Source organism: Lepus europaeus, chromosome 12, assembly GCF_033115175.1.
Source record: "Lepus europaeus isolate LE1 chromosome 12, mLepTim1.pri, whole genome shotgun sequence".
Lineage (NCBI taxonomy): Eukaryota > Metazoa > Chordata > Mammalia > Lagomorpha > Leporidae > Lepus > Lepus europaeus.
In genome coordinates, this window is record NC_084838.1 from 7,618,097 (window position 1) to 7,639,480 (window position 21,384).

The following is a 21,384-nucleotide window of genomic DNA, read 5'->3' on the forward strand; positions in this document are numbered from 1 at the left end:
CACTTATTAACCAGCGTACTCACACCTCTTCTGTCTGCTCACGTCTGGCTGGTTTCTAAGAGGTGTGTTGGAGTCTTGAGCGCCGGTAGCTGGTGGCCAACGGGGCTGTGGCTCTCTTCAGCTCTGCCCGTGCTCCCACACCGCTTGCTCTGACTCGGAGCACCCCACGGCGTGACGTCCCCCGGGCCCCGCATCTCTCGGAGGACACTGCTCGTGCCCCACATGCTCTGCACGGCCTGCACCCTGGGGCCGCTGTCTGGCGGCTGGGCTGCAGCCAGGCCTCCCTGTGAGCCCCGCTGGCGGTGACACGGAGCTGGGGAGTCGGGGAAGCCCGGAATGAAGTCCTCTCGCTGGCTGCAGTGGAACCGGCCTGGGCCCCCTGCCGAGCTGCTTATTCAAGTCAGGTCTGGGCAGAAAACTCTTTAAAAAAAAAAAAACAAAACATAAAACCCAAAAAATGCCTCCCAGGTGGTTCTCATGAGCGCCCTGGGTGCCCAAGAAGAGCAGGGTGGTGGGGGCTGAACCGTGGGGGTGCCAGCCCAGGTCCACCCCTGCCGTGCCCTTCCCCATCAAGACCCACCCCCAAGCCCCCCAAGACTGCCCAGCTGCCTGGTAGGCTCTGGCTGACTCCCCCTGCCCCGGGGCAGAGTTCTCCCACCCCGTAATGGGATGGACATGACCTCGGGGCGCCGCGTGGGAGGAAGGCCTGGGCACAGCCACCAAAGCGCCCCTAGCCCCGTCCATCTCACCTGAGGCCTTGGTCTGTCTCGCTCTGCCCAAGGCCCTGCAGTTTTTGTGTTGGGTCCTGTGACCCATCAGCCATCTCTTCTTTCTGTATCTCTCTAAGATCTTATTTGTTTGAGAGGCAGAGTTACAGACAGAGGGAGAGACAAAGGTCTTCCATCTGCTAGTTCACTCCCCACATGACCACAATGGCCAGAGCTGTGCTGATCCGAAGCCAGGTACCAGGAGTTTCTACCAGGTCTCCTATGTGGATGCAGAAGCCCGAGCACTTGGGCCATCTTCCACTGCTTTCCCAGGCCACAGCAGAGAGCTGGATCAGAAGAAGAGCAGCTGGGACTCGAACCCCTGCCCACACAGGATGCTGGCATCGCAGACAGATGCTTAGCCCACTGTACCCCAGCTCCTGCCCCAGCCACCACCTCTTTCTCTGGCCTCCCCCAGGGCTGGGTTCCAGGGAGAGACTGGCAACCCCATGCCTTCCAGCACCACCACGGACAGGTGCCAGCCAGAGCTGGGCCCTGCAGTGGGCACCACGTCCTTGGGGGGGGGGAATCCGCCCCTGGTCTCTGAGCCCTGTGGCCCCCGCCCCAAGGACAGGTACGGGGAGGTGTGCCGCTGGGCACCACGGTCTTGCACCACCTGCGCTGTCCTCCCTTCTGGGCTCCTCACGGTTGAGTCCAGTTCATCCACCCACCCAGGGAGCCCATTCAGTGGGCACTGCTGGTGCTGCTACTTTCCCAGGGAGGGGCGGAGCACAGGAGGCGAGCCAGGCCCCCTCTTGCGGGCGGGGTCAGGTGACTGTGGGGCAGTGATGCGTGGTGCCCTGTGCCCGGCGTGGTGGTCAGCATGGAGCAGACGCAGGAGCAGGGTCTCGAGGGAACAGGACTTGGTCAGACAGCAGCAGGGGCAAACGCATCCCGGCGAGGGGAATAGCTAGGCCAAGGTCAGGAGGCATCTGACAATGGAGGGCCCGGGGAGACCGGGGCCATGCAGCAGGGGCCTCGGTGGGTGGGGGTCCTGTTAGCTGGGTCTGGCCGCGTGGATGATGGATGAGAGGCAGACAGGGGAGGCAGGGGGTGAAGGGCTCAGAGAAGAAGTAGGGGCAGTGGCCACAGCACAGATAGGAGAACCGGGCGGCTGCTGGCCAGGTCACTGATGGCTCTGAGCGGGGTGGGGGTGGGGGCACAGGTGACTCCGGGAAGAGATGGCACCACTCACCGTGGGGGGGAGTGGGAAGCAGCTCTGGGCGCACTCAGGTCCAGGCGCTCACAGGCTGTCCGAGAGGAGACCCCCCAGGCGGCTGCTGGACCGAGGCGGCCAGGGCTCAGGGCACCGGGCCCACAGGGCTGAGCATGGCTGGAGACCCGGGCTGGGCGGCATGTTGGGGCCTGGCAGCCGAGGGAGCCCCAACGTTTTAGGGGTGAACCCACATTTGGCTGGGAGTTAGCAGCTGGAGAAGCAGGGGACGCAGTTGGTGCGTGTGGGTGGGGTCGGACGGATGAGAGCATGGGCTCCATGAGGGTCATGATGTCAGGACGTCACTGCTGGTCCCGGTGCTGGGCTCAGGGCCTGTCCTGGGTGACGGAGCGACGCAGGGGGGATTCCTCCCTTGGCCCGTGGGTTTCAGTGCCTTGTAGCCCCAAGGCCCATGTGGAAGGTGCCACCTCTGGGCCCCGGGCGCCGTCTGTCCCCTTCCCAAGCAGGCCAGTGTCCTGCGTCTGGCCTCTCGGGTCATGGCGCTGGCTCTCCACGTCCAAGGCTGTCACAGTTCTTCCCTGGCGTCTGGAGCCGCACGCGGGGGGCACTTGTTGCCCTGTGTGGACAGCCACGGGGAGCCCGGCATGTCCCTCGGTCCGCACCACGCGCCAAGCTCCGCCCCACGAGGAAGCTCTCGTCCTGGCTGAGAGCTGGTGCCTGGAGCGGCGGTCAGCATTTGAACCCAGCTCTTTGCCGGGCATGCGTGGCTTTGCAGGTTTCTTAGGAACTCTGGGCTGTTTCCTGTCCGGGAAGAGACCTGACAGTTCTGAGAGTGGGGCCTCGGGTGTGGAGGAGGCAGGGCTGGGTGGGGGGCGCTGCTGGGGGACCCGAGTGCTGAGCCTGGCTGTCCCGCCCATCTGGCGTGAAGGGAGCTGCGGGCAGTGACAGCCAGACGGCCGTGTCTGCCCCGAGATGCAAGGGTCAGGGACGAGCAGACAGCAGCTTTGATAGTGAAACCCGACCTGCTGGCTCCCGCCGGGGCCCAGCCCTGCCCGGGCCCCGCGGCTCCACAGGTGAGCTGCCGGGACAGGCCTCGGAGCCCGGGAGCCGCGGCCGCGTCCCGGTTGCCCCAGCGGCCAGACAGGACTTGGCGGGCGGACATGAAAGGGCCCGGCGCATTCCTCATGGCCGCCGGGACCCTCTCCTAGGCGCATCCCTGGGGGGTGGCCCACGCCTCCGGATGCTAGTGAGGTCGCAGCTCCTTCTAGAAGGCCGGACGGCGGCCCTGGGGCCTCCTGAGGGACACTGGCCTCTGTGACCTCAGATGCAACAGAGAAGAGAAGGGGGAGGTTAGAACAAACGTTTATTTAACAAATTCTAGGAAGGACGCAGACGGTCTCACAGTGAGCTCCCGCCACCTCGCCCGCACCCAGCGGCCCGCACGGCTGGTGTGGTGGTGTTGGCCGCAGCTGCCCTGGGCCACAGCAGGAGGCGAGGGCGGCGGGCTGACCTGAGGTGCCGGCGTGGGGGCCCCCTCGCCCTTGGCCTTGGCCGTGGGCTGGGGCGGGGCCGGGAAGTTCCGTGACAGGACCAAGACCAAGAGGTCAGCCCGGATGTGTGCTTGTGCTGGGCGGCTGGCGCCATGGGCGCGGGGCCAGGTCCAGTGCCCGCCGCCTACCAGCCGGGGCTCGGCTTCCTCCGTTGTCACGGAGTGAGGAACGCCCGCTCTGGGCTTCTCGGTGTCAGGGGCCGGGCAGGGGACGTGTGCTTTGCGGGCCTGGCACCACGGCCGCCAAGTGAGCAGACCCGGTCCACTGCTGCCCTGGGACCGGGGCCCTGTGGCTGGCGTCAGTTCTCGGGCGTGGGGAGGGGCCAGAGGCCTCAGCACACACTTGGGCCAGCACCCTGCTCTCAGCACCTTGGGTGTCGCCTGGCCCTGTGTCCCGGGTGGCCGTGGGACCCGCTGCGCCCCGGGACGAGGCCATGGCCCTTCCTGTTTCTAACAGGATCCTAGGCCTTCCCTTCCCACAGCGGCCACAGGACGCACCCCCTCCCCCAGACACAAGGGTCGCTCGGCTCCCACGCAGGAGCCACACCTGCACTGCGGCCCAAGCCGCACACGCACCTCCGCGGTCACCCACATGCCTGCTCCTCCTCTCCCACACTCAGGACACGGAGGGGCGGGAGTGACGTAAGCTGTAGCACGCGTGCCGGGACGTTCACAGTCAATGTTACATGAGATGCTATGGGGGCGCCTGCCTCGCTGGTGGCCATGCCGGGGGCCGCGTCCTCCCTCCACCCTTCTGGCTCTGGGGCAAGGGGTTCTACGCGGTTGCCTCCTAACCTTCTAGGGCCCCTCAGGGCTTCCCAAGTGCCGCCGCCTGGGTCGCGGCAGGAGACGCCATCAGGTGTTACCGGCCAGAGGCGCACAGCGGGAGGCTGCGGGCAGCCCCTCTGCGGGTCTGGAGCACCCCGGCTTCCGCGGAGCCCACCCTCCCGGAAGGCTCTGTGCCGGGGACCAGGCCCGCCCGATGGCCTGACTGCGGGGTCGGGTGGGCGGGCCAGGCAGCTGCTGCGCTACACACAGGGGCCCCGGGCAGCCTGAGGGGCTGGTGCAGGTGGGTGAGGTATTTCTCGGCCCTGCCCACCTCACGGGCGACTCTGGGCCAGCTCTTACTCCTGTCCCTTTAACGCCTCGGCCACCCAGCCACTCGTGGGCCACCCCCACAGATGGCACTAGGGCAGGCGCGGCGGCACCGGCAGTCCACAGGTGAGGCCCTTGTAGCAGACAGGCGTGAGTGAATTTGGCACCTCCAGCGGACAGACGAGGAGCTGTGGTCCTGGACCCGCCAGTGATCTGGGTAAGCAGGAGCCCGGAAGTCGGGTTGCTTGTGTCCTCCAGGGCTGGCACCATCTCGGGCGTGGCCGTCTGGGGGACCCACCTGTCGGCACTGAGCCCAGTGGAACTGTCGTTGGCACACAGGTGACACACAGCCAAGCCCTCTGGCGAGCAGGCCCCATCCCTCGGCCTTCTCCCTGGAGCCAGGCATCCAGGGGGTGCCGTGCATGATGAGCCCGGGGGAGGTCAAATGAGGCCCCAGGCTGTGGGAAATGTCGGGGCTCCAGGCATCCAGGGGGTGCCGTGCGTGACAAGCCCGGGGGAGGTCAAACGAGGCCCCAGGCTATGGGAAATGTCCAGGCACCTGACCCAGACAAGAGGGGCTTGTGCCACAGCAGCCCCACCAAGCCAGACCCCAGGTCCTCCAGGAGGGGAGCGGCCTTGTGGGACCCCTGTGGCGGGTGACCGTCAGGAGAGGGGGAGCCCGGGGCCGTCAGGTGCCCACGCAGGAAAGGCTTCTTGGCGAACAGCTGAGGGTCGCCGAGGCCTGTCGGCCGCGCCAGTCGCTACAGTACACACGGGTTAGTCGCGATTGTGAGTGAGGTCCCAGGAGGCTGGGGTGTCCCGTCAGGCAGGCCGCCCAGTCTCCCGGCTCGGGCAGGGTGGGAGGGACAGGGTCAGTAGTGTGGCAGGAGGTGTCTGCTCTCCGTGGGCGGCCCGGGCTCAGGACTGCGGCACCTGCTGACACCTGGTAGGGCTGGGCGGCAGCCGGGCCGCGGCGCTCTGCTCCGTGCGGAAGCTGTACTCGTACTGCGGGAAGAGAGGGGACAGTCAGCCCGTGGGACACGAGACACCGCCCGCTCGGACCCCCCCCCCCCCCCCCCGAGCAGCCAGGCTGGAGGCTGCCCGCTGGCGTGAGTATGGGCACATGGCAATGAGCCAGGCTCACCATGGGCACTGTGCACGGTCCCTGCCTGCCCCGACAGGGAGACCCCAGCACCGATGGCCCCTGAAGCCTGGATGTTGAGGGCAAACCCGCATGGCTGAGCCTCTGCACGCCAGCCCCCCGCAGCCTCACAGGGCATTCCTCGGCCTCCTACCACGAGAGGGGCTGTGCATGGCTGGTCGGGCAGGTCCTGGCCTCCAGCCACCGGACCGTGATGACACCAGGACCCAGGGACGGTGTCTCCCCAGCCACTCTGCACAGCCCCCCGCCTACCTCGGTGTCCAGAACCCTGCTGAAGACCCTGCGCAGGTGCCTGGAGCTGGGAGCCCTGTCGCAGGCGTGAGTGAGGGTCGGCAGGTGCTGGTTCTGACTGAGACCCAGACCTGGTACAGGGGACACCAGGGGAGGCACGCCACCCGGCCAGAAGTGGCTGTGGTGGTTAGAGAGCAGGTTAGACCCTCGGGGCTCGCGGGGCGGAGTGGGACCGAGGAGGCCTCCGAGGGTGAAGGCAGGTCGCCTTTTCAGTGTTTTCCTCTGAAAGTGGGGAGAGGGCGGGCCCTGTCCCACGCAAGGCCCTGAGCTTGCGGCTCCCGGAGCAGGGGCCAGGAGGAGCACTGTTGATGGGACACGGCCAGGGTCTGGGAGGGTGGAACAAGGCAGTCATTCAGGGCCAGGCCTGGAACAACCACTCTCGGGACATCTGGGGCCTACACAGCCCCTCAGAGCAGCCCGGTTCCCCCGTGTTCCCGCACTCAAATGACCAGGGGCCCACAGACAGGTCCCAGAACGGGAGGCTTCAGGCAAAGGCTGGGACAATACTGCCACCTGGTGGCCACTCGGGTACATGCACAGCAGGCAGTGGGCCGGCACCGCCCCCTGGCTTCAAGGCCGGTTCCCAGCGCAGCAAGGGAGTTGCAGGGCCACACCTGGTACCGGTCCAGCAAGATGCCACTTCGAGGGGTGGGGGCAGAGGAGCCGAGGGGTCAGTGGGGCTTAGAGTGGAAGCCTGGGGCAGCCCTTTCCACTGGGACAGTGGCGAGGACAATGAAGTCATCAGCCCAGAGGGTCACTGCAGGAGGAAGAGGTGAGGAGAGACCAAGAGGCTGAGGTGTCCAAGGGGCCGGTGTCTGGGGAGCCACTGGCTGGGGCAGGACCATGGAGGGGCATGGGGCACGGTGGGGGGTGTTTTGGGAAATGCATACGAGGTCTGAAGACCAGAAAACAGGGCTGTGCCCTGGAAGAGGGGGACGAGGGAGGCCCAGCTTCCAGAGGGGCAGAGGTGTGGGTGGACCTTTCCTGGGGTACCCGGGCGACAGGTGCAGCAGCGTGTCACCTCTGAGTGCATCTGCAGCTACTCCGAGGTGACCCGAGGCTGCGTCAGCCCAGATTCCATGTCCGGATCACTGGCCCTGGGAGTGGATATGGACGGCAAGCAAGGTCAGAGTGAGGGGCTGGCCGTGCCCCTGAACAGGCCCTCCAAGGCGGCGAGGGAGGGGGAAAGCTGGTCCGGGCTCCAGCAGTCTGCCCCTGGCGTGGGTGCAGCGCGCAGGCGCTCAGGCCTGGGCCCAGGCTGGCTGTGCAGACCTGGTGCGGGCAGGAGGCCTGGGGCAGGGCCCAGGCTAGCCAGGCAGGGGTGCGTGGTGGGGTGGGGGAGCACACACCCCCTTGCTGGCTGTAGTGGAGTGCTGCCCCGCCTTGTTTTCACCAATTCCCCAAATGCAATTTCCACACATGTCCTTCGACCTAATCCCCGTAGGCTGCGGCCCGCCTGCCCCCAGCCGCCGGCCTGCCCCGGGCCGGGTCCCCGCAGTGTTTGCCCAGGAGATGGGCAGCTTCTGGAGCCCTCTCCTTCCCTCGGGCAAACAGCAATACCTTTGAAGGTGGATTTGGGCCCGGATCTGTTTACTCAAGACATTAGTCTCCTGCATAAGGAAAACCTGCACTCGAGGACAAACAGCAAATCCTTTTTGAATTAAAAAAATTTTCAATTAAAAAGCATTTGGTGCACAGAGCCAGCTGGGCGGTGCTGGGCCGGGCGCCATCTGGTGGTCAAAGGCCGCATGGCAGCTGTGTGGCTGCCCAGGGCTGGGACCTGCCCCAGGAAGGAGTCCAAGGGTCAGAACCCAGGGTTTCAACCAGGGGATGCCTCGCCCGCCTAGGTCGGGTGGGGATGGCTCTGGCTCACCTGGGGGAAGGCGTCAACAGTTTTATGAGGCACCCAGGTGGCTACTGCTTAGGTAGGGAACCAGTCTGAAAACATGTGTTCTAAAATGTATGCATACATACGTGTGTGTATCGTGTATGTCACATGTCCCCCAGCCCTCCCATACACACACACACACACCCAGTCTAGTTTGAGTAACGATCCGTAAGGCTCCAGGTGGGAAAGGCTATCCCGCACCCGTGCTTGCAGACACGCCTGAGGCCCTGGTGGGGACCTGCCCCCCAAGGCTACGGCCTGAGTTGAGGCAGTGCCCGCCCAGCCCCAGGGCTGCCTGGGAAATCCATGCCCAGCAGGCGTCTGCACCCACTTCTCTCTCCCACAGGGCTGTGACCTGGACACGGGGGCCGCACCGACAGACGCAAGCCAACGGGCAAAGGCAGGGGGCACTGCTGCTGACCACAGCGAGGCCGGGAGCTGGCCTGGCAGGTGAGCACAGGTGGAGGGGGCTGGAGGGCTGAGGCTCAGGCTGATTAAGAAGACTGGTTTAGGGGTGGGTGGACAGCAAGGGGTAGGCTTGGGCAGTCCCAGAGGTCCCAGTGCACAGGGAGGCGGCTGGGGCTCTGTGCAGTGCTGCCCCCCCCACTCCCCCCCGCCCAGCTGCCCCTGGGCCTGCCCGATTCTCCACCCTTGGCCCACACCCTGGCTCTCGGCTGCTTACAGTCTGAAGGCCTCGGCTCCCTCTCAAGCCCTCTGGGCTCTCCCGCTATGGGGCTCTTTCCCACCCGTCTCTGGGACTAGGCCCCTCGTCCCCACCGTGTGCGGGTCTGATTCCTGGGCCTTCGCTGGGCTCCCTGGCCCAGCAGTGTGGGCACCTGACCGCAGGGTGGTCTAGGGACCCCGAGACGGATGCAGGGACGTGCAGGGTGCGCCTTCCTGTGGGGCCGCGTTCCTGAGGAGTGGTGCTGCCGCGGGTGCTGCGGTCCACGGGGGCAGAGAGGCCGCATCCCCCGAGCGCGGCCGCCTGCCTGGCCACACCAGGCCGCAGGTGCTGGGGTCCGTGGGGAGGACTGCCCTCTCCAAGCCCCACGCTGGCGCCGGGCAGAAAACCTCCCATGCCCTCCTCAGGCTCAGGAGCTCCAGCTCTCGACCCCGTGGTCATTCGGGTGACAGGAGTGCCAGGAGCTGCTGGTCCCCTCCCACTGCCGGGCCAGCAGGCCCTAGGCCCAGAGCCGAGCTGCAGCCCAATCGCCCGGCGGCAGCAGCCTCCGCGTGGCGCTGCAGCGGGCCGGGAATGCTTGCTCTGCCGAGGGCCACGCGGGCGTTCGCTTCAACGCTGGCGGGCTGCACCGCACTATCTGCTTAAACACTGGCCTGCTATGGATTCACTGGACGTCGAGTCCCGCCTGCGGCTGCCTTGGCAGAGCCGGGCCAAACGGTAGGTATCATGGTCCTGTAGAGACTGCGGGCCAAACCTGCGCCTCCCTGTTCTAGAGTCTTCTCCCCGCCGTAGCCCTCTCCCCACTCATGGCCAAGAGCCGCTGGGGCCCAGAGGGACCCTGCAGAGGGGCAGGCTGAGCAGGCTCGGCTTCCACTGCCTTGCCTGTCACTCCTGTCAACACCCCGCCCATGTCGGGGACTGTGTCCCCTGCCTCCCTGGGCTCAGGGTTAGGAGGGTCCGTCCGCGGCCACAGCACCTTGCGCCCACCACCCAGGGCCCCTCCCCGCCATGGAGTGAGGCTGAGCGGCTTCTGCAGAGCCTCGGTGTCGGCTTGTGCCTGCCTCTCCCCCCCAGCACCGGGCGCACCACCGGGCCGTGCCCGTCTGCCTGCGGCCGTGTCCCTCTGCCTGCGGTGCGCTTCCTCCCTGGAGTGGTGCAGCGCTCCTTGTCCATTAGGGCCCGGACGCGGCGGCGCTGTGCTGGGAAGCTCCCCACCCGTGGATCCACATCACCTTCCTGGACCTGCCTACGCAAAGCCCGGAGGAGACGATGCCTCCGTGACGCTCAGGTGGGCAGGTGGATGAGTGGTGGATGACGGGTGAGGGCTGGGGGGATGCAGAGGGAGGGGCAGGGGGCGGTGACTGGCTGGGTGCACGGTTTGATGCAAAGGAAAGAGAAGCTATTTTAGGGGCTCAGTTGTTGAACAGGTGCAAGGCCCTTCTGGCTTTCAGTCCCGTGTGGGGCGAGCCCCGGGCCCTCTGGGTGATGGCCGTGTCCCTCAGCACAGGAACTCGTGGTGGCAGGTGCCACGCCCAGTGCTTGTCCACGGCAGCACGCCATCCGAGTCTAGCTATGACTGTGTGTGCGCGCCTCTCCGTGTAGAAGCTGCACGTCCAAGGAGCTGGCCGGTGGGCTTGGAAAGTCACAGACGCTGACAGCTGGGCGCGGGCCTGCACTGAGCTCAGCTGCATGGGGTCCGGCGCAGCTGTGTCCCCTGAGAGGCCTGCGCTCCCCCGTGTCCCCACCAGTCCCTGTGCACGGCCCAGCCGGGCGGGGGCCGCCTGCCATTCATCACTGCGCTTGCATGTCACGTGTGAGTGACCCGGGAGGATGAAAGATACACAGACAGGGCAAATGGAGTGCGTGTGTCTCCCTGCAGCCGCGCCCTCCCGGCAGGCATCCCCAGCAGCTCGGCAGGGCCGTGCTCACAGAGCTCCCCTGCAGCGTGGTCATCTGGACCCCCTCGTCGGGCTCCCCGGCAGGGAACACGGGAAGCCCAGCTGGTTCCCACGCCGATCCCAGGATGTGGAGCGCACACAGGGACAGCTGGGAAGGCCCTGCCCACGGCCAGGCCAGCTCCCGGGGGCCATTTGTGGCTGTGCGACTTTATTCTGCTTAAGGCCTGAGCAGTAGACGTTCCAAGAACTGTAAGAAGAACCCCCCCTACGAAGGATCTGCTGAAGATCCAACGGTCACCTTGACTTCCCCCGAGCTCCAGCAGGTGCGCGACTTGCTGGCCCAGGTCAGGCAGTAAGTGCGCGGCGCTCGGCGGTTCTCATTCACACAGTGACGCCCTGGCCTTGTGGGAATGCCCCGGGTGGCAGCTGCGGCTCAGGAGAAACATGGCGGACAAAACCCCAGAGGCACCCGTGGGTACAGCCCATGGCCTTTGGGTGCCGCCGAGACACAGGTGGCGCCGGCAGAGGCCTACGAGCCAGGGAATGCCGTAACTCATTCTTGACTTTAAAAATAAATGCAGGAAAATGGAGACGGGCAGCTGACTCTAACGTGATACAAAGAAAAAGGGGGGCTAGGACATCTATGGATGGCAAACCAGGGACAACTAGGAACGCCCGCTAAAAGCACGGCTAAGACCAGGAGGCCCAGGCACCCAGAAGCGCCTGGGGAGGCCAGGATGTGGGCACGAGAGGAGGCAGGAGCGCCAGTCTGCAGAGCACACAGCTGCCTGCCGGGGAGCCCAGGACAAGCAGCCGAGAACCCGTGAGAAATAGAGCCAGTGCAGAGCTGACGCCCAGGTCACACGCCAGCGCCAGTCGCTTCTGCACGTCTGAGTGACAGCCCAGGGAGAGAGGTCCCGAGCACACGAAGCCGCAGTGTGCAGATGTCCACCCATGAGGACACGCACACCCAGCCGCACTCTGGCCTGGGGCCTCAGTACACGGTTCCCACGCGAACGCGGAAGGGCGGCTTGCGATCCTCCTCCAACTCGGTGTCCTCGTTCAGCTGGACAAACCCTCCCGTGGGCGTGACCGGGACAGGCCGGGGACGAACCCTCCCGTGAGTGAGATCGGGACATGCCAGGGACCGCTCCTCGCGAAGCTGTGAGGTCCCCAGCAGTGTGGTAATAAAGGGACAATGGACGCACAGAGCCCAAACGGCGGAGGCAGCACCCGGGACCCCTTTCCTCTGTGGTCTCCAAGCTCATGGAAAAGTGGGAGTCAAAAAGATCAGTGGATCTCAGTGGGGAGAAAAAAACCTCTGAAATCCATGCATAGTTTTCCATGATTGACATTTTTCCATGAACTCTTCCTAAATTCACACACTTGAAAGATGGAGCAACAGAGCAGTGGAGGGGGCGAGTGTGAGCGAGCATCTATGGCCTGGCTCACTCCCCAGATGCTGCAACAGAGCAGTGGAGGGGGCGGGTGTGAGCGAGCATCTATGGCCTGGCTCCCCAGACGCTGCAACAGCTGCAATTGGGAGGCTGAGCCCATTCAGGGCTCCCGTGTGGGCGGCAGGGCCCCAGCACTTGTCTGCTGCCTCCCAGGCCACAGGTGCTCGGGAAGCTGGGCTGGAGTGTGGTTGCCGGCCGTGAGCCAGGCGCTCCTGTACGGGATGTGGTATCCCTGGGAGCAGCCTGATCAGGACCCCACGGCGGCTGCCCTCTCAGGAACTCTGGAGACCCCCTATATGTGGGAATTCATGACGAAGATGGCATAGGAAGGTATTAAGAGCTCTTCCTTTTAAGAAAACTGGCTAACGCTTTAGGATAAAATTGAGCCAGTTCTGGTTCTTCTAATGATTTGCAGTTGGGTCAAGGAGCCGAAAAGCATCCAATATTTCAACATACTACGCGTGGGAGCAAACGGGCGGATGCTTCTACAATACTAGAAGTGGCACGCAGCCGGAGCCAACACGTCCCACAAAGGCGCTGCGAACGTGTGAACTTTCGCTCACCACCGCCATCCAGACGGACGGACGGACGCACTGGTCCCGTATCTTTGGGATGTGAGACGAGCACGAGGCTCCAAACACGTCGGTCAACAGAGAGCAGAGCCACTGAAGCAGCGCCGCGTGGCCAGTGAGAACATGCTCCACTCACTCCAAGGTGCAGAGGATTTGTGGAGGATTCCCGCCGCGGAGCTGCCACGTGAGGCCCGGCAGGGTGCGGGGTGCAGAGCGCTGGGGGCCCCGGGTGTGGGGCGTGGGGCGTGGACAGGCTTCCTCTGGTACCTGCCCCTCTGACGCCTGCAGGTTTGTTTTTTGGAAGCAAGTAGACTCCAGGGAAAATGTGAGTACCGGAACCATGGACTCCGATCCGCAGGGTGGCTGCTGGGGGCGACAGTGGGGAGGCGCTCCGTGGGCCGGGGGTGGGGGTGGGGGGTGGGGGGTGGGAGAGGTGAGGGCACGAGTCTGCCGCTCGAAACCGGTTCCCAGGCCGGGGGCCGACGCCCGCAAAGGGAGGGCCGCAGCTGTTTCCCACCCGGCTGCGTTTCTTAAACAAAAGTAACTTAAATGAGAAGTCCTCCCGAGTGCCCTTTAGTCTACGCATGCGCTCTGGAAAGGTGCAGGGGAGCCGCGCGCACGCCCCCACTTCACCGCTCGCTTCCCCCCACCCCGGGGGGGGGCTGACAGGTCTTCGTTTAGGCTGCACTGCACTCGCTGTGACCGCTCTCCAGAACCTGGGTGGCAGCAGGTCTGTGTTTGGGCGACAGGTCAGAGGGGAGGGGGCCACTTCCACTCGCCTAACGTTGATGTGACAGCAGGTGGGCAGGCTCCCCCCAGCCTTTCAGCATCCTGCCTGAAGAACCAGGGAAGCCGAGGGCATCGGGCGGTGAAGGTGCTGCAGTTGAGGACGTGACCGCCAGGTGGCGCAGAGAGACCGCAGGTTCGGGGCTGCGGCAGCCTCCCTCCGCCCATCTGCGAAGCTAACCAGCACAATGGAGCCGGCCCACGGAGGGAAGAATGGGCGATTGTGCTGGGCTGGGCGCGCTCTGCTTAACAGCGCTGGGACCCTGCCACTTCCTTACCGAGCCACGGCCCTCCTGCCCGCCTTTCTTCCTCAGGATGTGGGTCCCCAAGCCACGCTGGCCTCCTGTCCCCGGAGGGGCCTGGGGAGAGCCCGCAGAGCCCACGCCCGACAACTGAACTTGAAGATGCTCTTCACCTTGCATTGCCAAACGTGCACCTCCGTGTCGTGACGTACATGCCGGCGGAAGCGGCCCCAAGCTACAGAAGCCACGAGCCCCATTTTTCAACACACAAACACATAAAGACGTCAGCTCAAACTGTTTACTAATTAACACTTAAAAAGACACAAATTAGATATGCGTGGCTAAGAGCAATTATAATCAAGACGAATTTCTCCAGTCATTTGGGAACTGAAAAAAATGCCTAATGGCTGGAACCAATGCTTTAAAAACTGGAATGGAGGCGTCAGCAAATATGTTCATTTAAGGAACATTCCACGTGACTGCACGCCTGAGGATCGACTACAAACAGGAGAACAAGGAAGATATCTAGGTATAAAATTAAAATTTTAAGCTCCCTTAGATTTATAACTTCTTCATTAAATATGTCTGCAAACAGCAGCCCATAAAAACCTGTAGCAATTAAGTGGTTAAATGAACTGCCTCCCTTGTCAATTTTAAGGGCGTGATTAATATTAGAGCATCCTTTACTGATTAGACTCTCACTGTCTCCCAGCTTCCGCGTTGCTGGAAAATGAAGGCTGTGTGCGCCACCAGGAAGCGAGGTGGGCGCAGGGGTGCTTCCCCGGCCATGGCCACGGTCCCCACGGTGAACCCACAGTGGACCTCCTGCAGTGAAGGGTGGCCCCCGGGCAGCCGGCCACACGCAGCAGCTCTGCAGGAGCTGGAAGGCATCCCACTGTGAACGGCTGTGGCCCCGGGCTGGTGAGGACCCTGAGGGAGGTGAGGCTGGCGTGGGGGCACTGGGGCTGCACGGGGCCTGTCTCACAGCTGTGGTGGCACCGCAGGGCCGGGAGCCCCACCCTGGCTGTGATGGGGAATCCACCAGACAGAGAAATGGGGCTTTGCTCACTCACTGCCCGGCAGGGAAGGGATGTAGACGCTGTCTGGCTTCCAGAGACCACCCCCCCACCCCGGCTCTCCCCGGTCTACTGCCCTTCAGGCTCCGTCGCCCCCACTGGTTCCTGCGGGGGTGGGGTGGGGCACAGAAAGGCTGCCCTGGCCGCTCCCTGTGTGCCTCAGTAGCTTAGGGAAGACCTCTGTCCTCACATCCCATGGGGTGACTGCGGGCAGGACCCCCGGCCCGGGCAGTGACCGCGCTCCGGGGGGCTTCAGTCCGTCCCGGGTCTGGGTGCCGAGGGCTGCCGCCCTTCCCGTCCCCTCCTCTCTCTCCGTGACACTGCTCCACAACAGCCTGCTGGCTTTAACCTGAAAACGTGACCTTCCCGAGGAGTCCTTCACGACGTGTCACTCAAGTCCACGCACGCCGCAGCTCCAGGGGGTCCCTACCACGTGGCCATTTGTGGGCTGCAAGGTGGCCAGCAGCGGGCTCTCTGGGAGGGGCAGAGGCCTGCGCTCTGGCTGGAGGTGGGCCAGGGCCCTGCTCAGGGGCCAACCTTGGCCGCAGGCGTCCAGATTGGAGCCGAGTCTGGTCCACAACCCACACAGCGCCCTGCTGTCTGCCAACGCCCTCCTGAGACCCGGTGTCTGGGCTGCCAAGGTTGACGGCTCTGGGCTCACGGCCACCGGTGCCTGTCCCCTCTCTCCGCACTCAGGTGTCCTTGGCCACCAAGGCCAAGAGTCACACTTTCCTCACAAGGAGCTGGGGCTGGAGGTGTCCTCCTACCCACGAGGGGGCTGACGCCTGGTCCCTCTCCTGTCACTCGGAGCCAGGCAGCTCCTGGGCACGGCGGCTCAGGCCCACCACGGGCAGCTCCGCTTGGCTGCCTGCCTGTCCCCCAGCCCTGCTAGGGGCGAGGTGGTGGGGTTGGGGTTCCTTCATGGGGGACAGCCCCCGCGGGCAATACGGTCACAGGGCTCAGGTTGGAATTCGGCAGGGGGTGTGAAGGCGGTGCTGGCTGGCAGGAAAGCGAACCACCCCGATTCTGGCCAGACAGGAGGACGCGTTGCCCTCGTTCTCTCTTTAACGCCAAGCAGGCGGAGGTGGTGGCAGCTCCGCAGGGGACCCTCAGCTCTCCCTCCAGCTCTGGGGGTGGCACACCGCTGCTGAAGGACCCTGGCAGGACACGCAACCTCCCCAGTCAGGGTCTGTCCGCTAAGACTGGGGTCGCTGCTTCCTCGCACGGTGGCCGAGGGACAGGGAGCGGAAGCCCAGCCCACAGCAGCCTCCCCAGGGATGCCGGCTCCCCACCGGGAATCCCGCACGGATCTGCAGAGGCCCGTGGCCACGCGGCTGCGTCCTGCACCGAAGGCCGTCTCTTGCCTCGGCTCACTGATTCTGCTTCGGTTTACCGGTGTCCAGTACAAAGGCTGACGGTGAACGAAGCCAAGATCTCTCCCCCCCAGCCCCTTGCCAAGGGCAGCCAGGCTTGTAGGAGATGGAAAGGAACAAGAGGAAAACCGTGCCCCTCCAGGGGACACCCAGCCTGCTCCAGGCCCAGAGAGCAGAGCCACGGGCTGTGAGCACAGCTCCTCCCCGGGGCTCGGGCCACTCTGAGGCTTAGCGTGGAGCAGAGTCCTCTGCCGTCACGGCAAACCCGGTCTCTCAAACCCAACTAACGTGAGAAATCCAAGTTTGGTCAAAAGGCGCTGGCCCGCAGCCTCCAGCAACAGGGCAGGGAGGGACCCTGCTGGCCACGCCCTCCGGCGGTGGCCAGGACGGTCACAGGGATGCTGATGGTGACCACAGTGACAGCACGCACGGGACCACTGCAGACAGCTGCCCGCACCACTTACGTGACTGCCCCAGTGAAACCCAGTAAATGCCGCAGGTAGGCACTGCGTCACCACTGCAGTCATACAGAAGGGGAAACTGAGGCTCAGGCTGGTCAGCGGCTGACCTGGCCTCAGCTTAATGAGTGGCCCTTCGGGGGACAGCGACACCTGGCCTCCGAGCGCCATGGTCAAAGGAGACATGTGGCCGGGTACCAGGAGCAGGTGTTACAGGGTGGGGAGAATAAAGGCCCCCAGCACTCCTGCCACGTGCTCTGGGCCACAGTGGGGCGCTCACTTGCTGCCCCAGCCTGGTCACTTGCAGGCCCAGCTGGGGTCAGAACATATCGTCCTCCCAGCCCAGAGGGACACAGAGCTCTTCTGACAAGGAGAGGGCGTGCAGCACAGCGGCTGGGCCTCCGTCTTGTCATGGCCCAGTTACTTCACCTCTTGGTGTCTCTTTTTCTTGCACCATGGCAGAGGGCGGAACGAGGCCTGCTGGGTGAGCTGGGGCAAGAACCTCACACGGTACAGAAACCCTGAGCCCAGAGCTGAGCAGGCAGCAGAGGCGACTGTGGTGCCTGCGGCCAGGCAGGTCCACGCAGGACAGCAGGGGAGGGGGCCCCACACTCCTCCTGACCCCACAGATGCGCACCTGCCGCCGCCAGCGCGGCTCCATCTACACAGATGTCACAGGACATCGCTGAGACGGCTTCCAGGTGCCCATCTCTCCCTAGTGGGTCCCTATGTGGCCATTTCCCTGCCTGCAGCTGGGACTTGCTGGCCCTGGACCCCACATGGGGCGGAGTCCACAGCCAGGGCCGCCTCACACCACGGCGCCCAGCTGTGTGCCTCATGTGGCCTCCATTCCCCACCACAAGTTATGCAAACGAAACAACACAACAAAAAACAGCCCAAAACGAGCGAAAACCAATAGCTGGCGATCAGGCTGGCTTCTCCAACTTACCGGAAGTCAAAGACAAGGGGGGACTTCTTTGCCTTGTCTTGGCGGTGACAGCTTTAGGATCTGTTGTACTACACTGATTCAATGTTCCTTGATTTCAGCCATCTTTCAGGAATGCAACCTGCTTCTGCTAGCTGGCACGCAGGAGGAAACCCCAAAGAGCTGGGAATACCGAAATGGATGCACCACTTCCACCTCGGAGACAAACGTGCTTTCTGAAGGGAGCCAACTGCCCAGCAGTGACCCCACGCTCTGCAGCGCCTGGTGGGGGCGGGGGTCTTGCAGGCGCCACCCTGGGTCTCCCCTCACCGTCCTGTCGCCTGCACTGTGGCCTGGGACCGCTTTAAGCTGCTGAGCTCTCTCGAACCAGGCTGCCATAGGGGTCCAACTAGTCAGGTGCGGGGGATGCACGCCGGCCCTCCCTCTGTATCCCCAAGCCTCTCCTGGTGGTGAACAGTATGAGTGAACGAGGGGGGAAGGAGAGCACGCCAGCACCCTCCCCCGGCCCCCGCCAACGCATCCGAAACCACGGGGCGGAGTCGCCTGCTCCATCTGCCACCTGAAACCTTCGTGCTTAGAGGAGGCAGGTGCTGTATGCACCTGAAGGTCGTAAAGACGATGGAGGTGAGGAGCTCCCTGGTATGGAGGAGGCGAGAGTGAGATGGAAGTGTCCCCGCGGTGCCAGCCCCCTGGACGCTGGCAGGTTCTTACCTCTTTTTCGATTTCTGCCAAAGACTTGATAGTGATTCCCAAGAGGTCAAAGGGCTGCATCTGAAACAGACCGGGGCGCCTCTGAGAGGGCTGCAGGATGCCCTCGGACCACCTGCAGCCGGCACCTCCCCCCCCAGTGCACCAGCGGCCAGACTCTTGGTGTGATGGTGAGGGGAGGAAGGCGTGGTGAGGAGCATGCTTCCGGAAGCTGGCCCACGGGGCGGCCGTGTGGCTATGGCACCCAGAAGGGCCGTGGCTAAGCCCGGGGCCGACCAGCTTGGCCTCTCTTCCCCCTGCAAGGGACAGTGCGGGCAAAGTCTGCTCTTGCCTCCTGCAGTCGGGGCCAGTGGTGGCCCTGGCTCTCCTGGGAGGCTGCCCTGACTGCCGCGTCTCTCACGGGGGACTGCGGTAGCCAAGGAAGGAGCTGGGGAACTCCGGGTCTTTGAGGGAAGCTCCTGCCCATCACTGAGGCGCGGACAGCGGTAGGGGTGGGAAATGATCACGCTGTGTCTTAGCGCGGGGTGGGGTGGGGTGGGGGTGGGAAGCACTGCCGTTTCATGGGGAGGAGGTGCTCTGTTTGGAAACGCTGGTTTTTAACAGCGTGAAAAAGCGAATGCACACGGCAGTGAGAATTTGCTGCAGGTCCCAGGGGCTAGGCTGAGGTCCACAGAGGATAGGGCCCCGTCTGTAGGCCCTGTGTGTCTATAGGCACCCTGGTGTTCTGTTTCCAGAGGGGCCCAGTGAGGGGCCAGCAGCCTGGGATGAGCAGGTGGAGACCAGGAGCCTTCCGGGGACACTCCTGGGCCCGCGCTGCAGCAGCCCCGATCGGCAGGAGCTTCCAGTGCGGCCAGTACCAAGGGCTCGGTTCTGGACTCCAGGGAGCCGGGTTCAAAACGGGGCTTAGCCGCAGGTCAAGTGCCCTCCTCATGTCCTCACCTGCTAGAAAGGGGCGCGGGCAGGCGCTCCTGGCATGGCTGGGTGGGGGGCTTAAATGGGAGAAGGGCTTGCAAGGGCTTGGCACAGGGCTTGGCTCCAGTGCATGGCCGTGGGCACTTGCTGGGTCGGCAGGGCCCTGGAGCACTCGCTCACAAGGGCGACCCTGGGACAGGGTCACCGAATTAGAAACTCGGCTCCTGGGGCTGCTCTGCCAGTAGCCACAAAACAGTGTGGCTCTCGTGGTGCGGCCAGTCTGAGTGGGGTGAGGACAGGGCTGCCTGCCCGTGCTGCCCGCGCCCCAGCAGGGGTCCAGCTGCTGTACTGCCCATCTCCTAACTACTCCACTCAACTTTCCCAACCGGAGCGGTAAGCAGGACAGAGCTGCCTCTCCCAGGGAGCCTGTGGGAGAGGCGCCAGTGTCTCCATGGCAACGTGGCTGAGCAGTTGCTGAAGTTGCGCGAGCCCCACGTGCCACGTCACGAGCATTTTCAAGATTAAGCTGCTTACCAGACGGGCCTATTATGTTTCACGCGAGGGGACGCGCAGAGCGGGTCGGATCACGAGCCGGCTGGTTAAGCTGGCTCCAGGAAAATCGCTGAGGGATTCTTCAGTTTTGCCCAAACTGGGGCCTTCGTGTTTACTGGCTACGCGAAGCACCGTCCCCAGGGTAAAAGCCAGCAATGCGGCTACGGAGCCGGCGAGAACCTGGACTGCACTGCTGGGAGAGGCCCCTGCTGTCCAGGGCGCCCCAGGAATGCCAGGCACGGCCTGCAGCCCAGGACACAGACCCCAGTGCCACATGTAGGGTGGGCTCCTCTCACTGCCCTCCGTTCTGTGCTCACATGTGCTGCGGGGCTGGCGCTGGCCTGGCGTGGGCCGGGGACCCACAGCCAGAGGCCCCCGAGCCGGAGTGGACTGTGCAGTGAGCAGGGTGCACAGCCTCCTCTCTGCAGGAAACTGCCATCATCACGCCAAGTGGAGCAGAAATGACAAAGCTGAGCTTGGAAAACAGAGAATACACAGAGCTGATGAGGTGAAGTTCAGCTCAATTTACAGCCGGGCCACGATGGGAGGGCTCGCCCGTCTCGCTTCCCGGGGCTCTGCGGGTACAGCTCCGAGTGGGGCCCAGATGAGCACCACCCACCCCAGCTCTCGGGAGTCGCTGCTGTCGGCCGGAGGGGGAGGGGCGAGTGGGTCCAGCTTCCAGTGGGAGCAGAGGCAGGCACGTGCCCAGAGCGAGGCCCCCGGAACAGCCCCGTGTGCACAGCTAGTAAGGTGGGGGCTTCAGGCTGGGGGCAGCAAAACGGAAGCGCAATCACGCTTGAAACTTACACTTTCTGGAACGCAAGAAAACTTTTCTGATATCATGAAAGGCACGCCGTCCATCGCTGCAAAAGAAAAGAGGGACAGTGAAGACACCGTGGACACTCGGTGACCTCAGCCACCAGCACGAGTGCTCGAGCGAGTCACCCGCTGGAGTCGGCCGGTGCCCAGCGCAGGGCAGTGGCAGCTACGGCGTGAGAACTGGTACACCCTGCTTCCAGGGAGGGGAGGCGGACATGTAGACGAGAGCTCCCAGAGCTCAGAAGGGCTGGTCTAGAACCCCCGGGAGCCGAGCCGAGACGTTCTCTCCTAGGCTGTCGGGGTCATGGGAAGTCCATGTTGGAGGAGAGAGTTGGGCAGTTGGGCTGGCTGTGCCTGGATCCTGGCCATGACCTTGGATGTTACAGGTAACAGGAGGTCATGGCCACACTACTTCTCTCGGCTGCTGCCCACGCCCTCCCTCCCAGGCCCCCTGGGGAGGTAGAGAGCACCGAGGGACTGGCACTGCACACCTCCTCGTGCCCAGGTGGGCTTTAGGGAAAACCTTCCTGCCAAGGCCAAGCTCGGGAAGAGAGTGGGAATCTGGAGGGGAACACACCACAGGCGGCCTCTTGGGAGGGAGGGAGGGAGGGAGGAGCAGTCCCTAAGATGTGGGAGCAGAGGCAGAGTGGGGGGCGGTGCACCCCTGCCTGGGCCAGCATGGAGGGGACAAGAGGACGACTCGGGCCACGCCTGAGCACAAGACGGAGATGTCCGGGAACGCCCGTCTCGGAGCTCAGGACAGAAGAGGCACGTGGTCAGGACAGCCACGATTTTCACAGAGGGGAGGGAGCCGGGCTGCAGGGCCCAAAGGCTGAAGCTGGGGTTCCTGAGCCGAGAAGCGGTCACCCAGGGCCAGGGATCGTCTGTCGGCCAAACCGCACGAATGGAGAAAACCCAGTGTCCCACGGACTATGGACTAAGATGCTGGCAGGATTTCTCCTGCTATCCGTGTGGAC

General features: G+C 64.1%; 1 protein-coding gene across 1 annotated transcript in view; it reads right to left on the reverse strand.

Moving 5' to 3' along the window:
- Positions 1–3,292: 3,292 nt before the first annotated feature.
- MVB12B (multivesicular body subunit 12B) overlaps positions 3,293–21,384 on the reverse strand; it is a 176,237-nt gene continuing 158,145 nt past the window's right edge. Inside the window, exons 8-10 of the mRNA XM_062207527.1 lie at positions 20,396–20,451; positions 18,128–18,187; positions 3,293–5,590 (exon numbers count right to left, since the gene is read on the reverse strand). Of these exons, the coding sequence (XP_062063511.1) occupies positions 5,504–5,590; positions 18,128–18,187; positions 20,396–20,451 (203 nt within the window). The 3' untranslated portion in view covers positions 3,293–5,503. The remainder of the gene's footprint in view (positions 5,591–18,127; positions 18,188–20,395; positions 20,452–21,384) is intronic.